The following is a 4,999-nucleotide window of genomic DNA, read 5'->3' on the forward strand; positions in this document are numbered from 1 at the left end:
CAAGTAGTTTGTGTGCTACTTGGTTTCCATGTACAACGTCATCAAAGCCCCGTGCGGATCAGCACTAATCCTGCTGGTTCTTTCCCAGCACTGACGATGGGGAGGGTCACGGCTTCGGGGTAACGCTGAGAAACACGGCGACCTTGACCATGGACAGACATCCGCAGTCGGGTGTAAACCAGCATTAACGTTTTATTGTTGTTTTACCATTCAGTGTGGGAGGGAAACTAAACAAACAAAATCAGGTACAGAAGCACCAGTGCGGGTGCGGGCAGGTCACACCGTCTGCGATCAACAGCAGATCTCCCCGCACGCCCGGTTGATGCACAACCCCAGGGACTCGCGTCTGCGGCGGTTTATCGTACAGAAGATCGCGACACGAGCAAGGAAAGGCGGCTCCGCTTCCCCCTTTATCTGTCTGGACGGGTCATGCCCGGCCGCGTCGGCACCATCATGGGGCGGGAGGGGGGTCTCATCATGGGGGGACCCGGCATCATGGGCATGTGGCCCCCCATGGGCGGGCGCATCCCGGGCGCTGCGGGAGAGGGGACGTTAGAGCCCCCCAGGTGTTCCAGTCTCTACCCCAACCAGACGCGCTCTGAGAAGCCCTCAAACCCCAGTCAATCAAAGCACAGCGGCTCAGAGACTTCTCAGTTTGCCTTTACAGCTCTGAGAAAACTTTCTACAGCACATTGTTTCTGAGACACATTATCTTAAAGACACTTTAAACAATGAAATTCATTTAGCGCTGAAGTGTACCCAGTGTACCCCTTGTGCAAAAGTGTAAGCACAGCCAACACAGAGCTGCCAACCAATTAAATATCGAACTGCTACAACTAGATGTAGAAAAGCTACAATTTCCCAGAGCAGTTGTAGAGAGGGGCTGGTAACTCTCAACAAGTAGTAAAGGAGCTGAGTGAGCAGCTGTGAGGCTGTTTTGTGTCCCACCTCGCAGAGGACAAAGGACGAGCTCACGTGTCTATAGTACCCACGGAACACAGACCCCAAACCTCCTCCGAACCAGGCCGCGCAGCACCCCACTTCCAGACCCCCCACTCCCACACTTACCGGGTCCGACCGGCATCATTCCCGGCGGGGGGGGGCCCATCATCGGCATCATGGGGGGGCCGCCCATGTGCGGGGCCGGCATCATGCCCGGCCGGGGGGGCCCAGCTGCACACAGACACGTCGGTTACACACCGTGCGTCACTCAGCCACAACGTGCACAAACGCGCTTGCTACAATTCACGGGACGCTTCAGAAATCACGGTGTCTTAGACCGTTTTCAGTTTCAACTCTCACTCCGAGTGCCAGAAAAGTGCACGAGCGCTGGCTCGTCTCCAGCTCTGCACACTCAGAGCGTTTCCAGCCACAGGACCCGCAGCCGTTTGCCGGCTGAAGTGCAGAGGAATGTCATAAATCCTATTCTACTTCAAACAACACAAACCCCACCATGCTGGAAGTTTTAACAAAGCTATCTACACGGCAGCTCACACGCAGCCTATTAACGTACTCAACGCTACTAAAGTGAGACAAACTAGAGGTCAGGATGGCTGCTGAAACTCTTACAGAGCATCCTCTTACATTGTGATAATCTTAGCTTGATTTCAAGCTAAAAGCACTTTTCTTTACAAGCCCAGGAAACGCGACACAGCTCGAGGTGCTGCCCTCCCACCCCAAACCGCGCTGCGCGGGCTTACGGATGCTGGGCGGCGGGGGGATCATGGCTCCGGCGGGAGGCGGTGCCGAGAACGGCGTCGGGGGGATTTTCCCTTGCTGGAATGCAGCCGCTACATTGGGGGGGAAAAGAAAAACAAAAAAAGGAAAGAAAGAATCCCAGGAGAAAAAACCAGTTACTAAGCAGAGGAAGCTCCTTTGTCAATCGTCCGTCTCATGCCACGCGGTCAGAGCGTCCTTCACGTCATGCTGCGCGCTCGGGCGCTCTGACTCCGGAACAGATCCCCGGGTCGTGCTGCTTGTCACGGCGGATGCTCCTGATACTCTCAAAGACAATTATTACAGTAATTCCTCCAGCCGAGACCAGAGAGCTCCTTGATGAATGTCACCTAACAGGAGGGCGAATGTAAAGACATCACGTGATTCGCAGCCGCAGCTTTCACCTGGGATCGTTAGGGAAAGACATGCCAGCTCAAACTGGAAATGAGGCAATGACCTGGGAGGTGAGGAAAAGCAGGAAAAAGTCTTATGGGAAAGGGAAAAGGAGAAATTCAAACGACTGCGATGGACTAGAGGAAAGGCAAAAGACGGGAAGGCTGGAAGTATCATGAGAAAAGCAGGCACAAGGGCATGGAATGAAACTGTGCCGGGGAGGCCCAGATGGGACACTGGAGAAGGGTCTGCATGGAGAGGGACTCGGTCACGGAACAGGCTCTCAGGGCAGCGGCCGCGGCTCCGCGTCTGGACGACGCTCCGAGTCACGCGGTTCAGTTTGAGGCGGCCCTGCGAGGAGCAGGGAGTTGGGCTCGATGACCCTCTGGGTCCCTTCCAACTCCAGATATTCTACACGAAGTTTTCACCCACGATTCACAGCGCAACGATGCACAAGGGAAGTGAGGAAAACACATCAGGGAAGAATGGAAGAAAAGCAGCGGGAGGAAAGGCAAAGGAAGTAACGGGAGAGCGGTCCAGGGTCATGGAAGGATTAGCCTTACTTGTTTTATCAATCAGGCTCTGAGCTTGTTCCTCCATCCATTTCTGGTAGTAGTCTTTCACATTCTCTTTGTGTTTTCGGCCGCTGCAGTGGGTTTTTCTCACAGAGGGCTGAGAAAGAGCAGGTAAACCCAAAGCTTAGACTATATCACACAAAACCAAAGTTTACTGGGAACTGTTGTATAATTTTAAACCTGTGCAATTTAGCAGCATAAAGCAGGTTGGTTTCTGTGAGCAGCGAGCGCACGGGTGACGTGCAAAGCCTGTACACAGCCTGAGCGCAGAGGCGGGTGTGAGCAGGAGGGGCTGCCGAGAGCAGCCGCCCGTGAGCCCTCCGCAGCCCGGGGCAGCCGCCTGCGCTGCCGGCGCTCACGCTCCTCCCGTCCTTGTTTCTTTTTTGCAGAGGAGATTAAAGAAGCCAAACAAGCAGGACGTTGTGATATTTCAAGGAACGTGCCTTTAGTCTGTGCACGTCCTGTTTCTATGCACTTCTACACTGCACTACAGACGTGTAGTCTACACTACACTACACCAGTCTACACTACACTACACTAGTCTACACTGCAGACGAGGACCCGATGCAGCCCGGGTACTCACCGAGTCGTGGGTGAGGTACGTGTCACAGTAATCGCAGTAAAACCTGCGCGGGGAAAACTCTTGTTACGACGAAAGCACCGTGCGCGGTGCGGGCCGGAGCGCGGCCCCGCGCCGAACGGGCGCCCGGGGCTGGGCCGGCCAGCGGCCCGGACACCGGCGCCCTCCCCCCTCCCGCGGCCGGACCGGACCGGACCGGACCGGACCGGCCCCGCCCCGCCCGGGACACCCGCGCCCTCCCCCCTCCCGCGGCCGGACCGGCCCCGCCCCGCCCCGCCCGCCCCGGCTCCCGCCGCGCTCACTTGGGCATGGTGCTCCCCGCCGCCCGCGCCGCCAGGAAGTGACGCACTCGCGTAACGACGCCTTCCGGCGCTTGACCCGCGGCGGCTCCCGTAGCGCGGCGGCGCGGGGCGGGCCCGGCCCGGCGCTCCGGAGAGTCGCTTCCCCGGTCACCGTTTGTTCCCAACACACCGGGCGCGGCGATCGCGACCCCGCTGCCGGCGAGGCCCGTCCCGGGTGTTGTTTCCCTCTGGAGCGGGCCCGCGGCCGCAGGCCCTTGGGAGGGAAAAACCGTTAACGTAACGCAGCAGTTTGCTCGAAACCCAGTGAGAGTTTATTTACATTGAAATATTAACGTATAGCGGGCGGCGTGCGAGCCTGCGAGTCCCCCGGCGAGAACGGGCACTTCTGTTGCCTCCCAAGGAACTACTACTACTACTACTACTACTACTACTACTACTACTACTACTACTCGGTGCTGCCGGTCACGAGGGGCCCCGCCCGGCCCCCCAAGGCTCACTATTTGGCAGCCCCACTGCCCCCCAAGGCTCACTATTTGGCAGCCCCATCGCCCCCCAAGGCTCACTATTTGGCAGCCCCATCGCCCCCCAAGGCTCACTATTTGGCAACCCCATAGCCCCCCAAGGCTCACTATTTGGCAGCCCCACAGCTCCCCAAGGCTCACTATTTGGCAGCCCCACTGCCCCCCAAGGCTCACTATTTGGCAGCCCCACAGCCCCCCAAGGCTCACTATTTGGCAGCCCCACAGCCCCCCAAGGCTCACTATTTGGCAGCTCCATATCCCCCAAGGCTCACTATTTGGCAACCCCATATCCCCCAAGGCTCACTATTTGGCAGCCCCACTGCCCCCCAAGGCTCACTATTTGGCAGCCCCATCGCCCCCCAAGGCTCACTATTTGGCAGCCCCATCGCCCCCCAAGGCTCACTATTTGGCAACCCCATAGCCCCCCAAGGCTCACTATTTGGCAGCCCCACAGCTCCCCAAGGCTCACTATTTGGCAGCCCCACAGCCCCCCAAGGCTCACTATTTGGCAGCCCCACAGCCCCCCAAGGCTCACTATTTGGCAGCCCCACAGCCCCCCAAGGCTCACTATTTGGCAGCCCCATAGCCCCCCAAGGCTCACTATTTGGCAGCCCCATTGCCCCCCAAGGCTCACTATTTGAGCCGAGGGGAAGCAGCCGGGGGGAAGGCGGCGCCGGGGCGGACCGAGCGCCGCCCGGTCTGCGTAGCGCCGCGTGACGCCACGGCGGGCGCGCGCTCAAGGCGCGCACGTAAGCACGTGCGCGCGCCACCGAGCTATGCAAATTTCCTCCTGCGATGTCCCACCCACACACGCAAAACACTCATTTGCATGCGCGGCCCCGCCCCCTCGCCGCGCGAGGGGTGACGCCACCGCGCCCGGCGCCAGCGCGGTGGCGTCATAAGCCGCGTGCC

At 58.9% G+C, this 4,999-nt stretch overlaps 2 protein-coding genes across 3 annotated transcripts in view; one reads left to right on the forward strand and one right to left on the reverse strand.

Moving 5' to 3' along the window:
• LOC309448191 (small ribosomal subunit protein eS10) overlaps positions 1–4,999 on the forward strand; it is a 242,828-nt gene that overhangs the window by 179,026 nt on the left and 58,803 nt on the right. The window lies entirely within an intron of this gene.
• Positions 168–3,676, reverse strand: SNRPC (small nuclear ribonucleoprotein polypeptide C). The gene is made up of 6 exons (XM_082069024.1): positions 3,567–3,676; positions 3,268–3,310; positions 2,673–2,781; positions 1,701–1,790; positions 1,069–1,173; positions 168–535 (listed from the first exon to the last, which is right to left on the reverse strand). Exons 1-6 carry the CDS (start codon positions 3,572–3,574, stop codon positions 411–413), a joined length of 480 nt encoding a protein of 159 aa, XP_081925150.1. The 5' UTR covers positions 3,575–3,676; the 3' UTR covers positions 168–410.

This window comes from Streptopelia decaocto, assembly GCF_964273445.1.
Source record: "Streptopelia decaocto genome assembly, chromosome: 19".
In the NCBI taxonomy this organism is placed as follows: Eukaryota; Metazoa; Chordata; class Aves; order Columbiformes; family Columbidae; genus Streptopelia; species Streptopelia decaocto.

What these genes read in the sequence shown, in the direction of transcription:
- SNRPC (XM_082069024.1), bottom strand. An exon ending in CGTACCTCACCCACGACTCG is followed by an intron (nt 2,782 to 3,267) that starts GTGAGTACCCGG and finishes GCTCTTTCTCAG; the next exon opens with CCCTCTGTGAGAAAAACCCA. An exon ending in AATGATGCCGGTCGGACCCG is followed by an intron (nt 536 to 1,068) that starts GTAAGTGTGGGA and finishes CCTCTCCCGCAG; the next exon opens with CGCCCGGGATGCGCCCGCCC.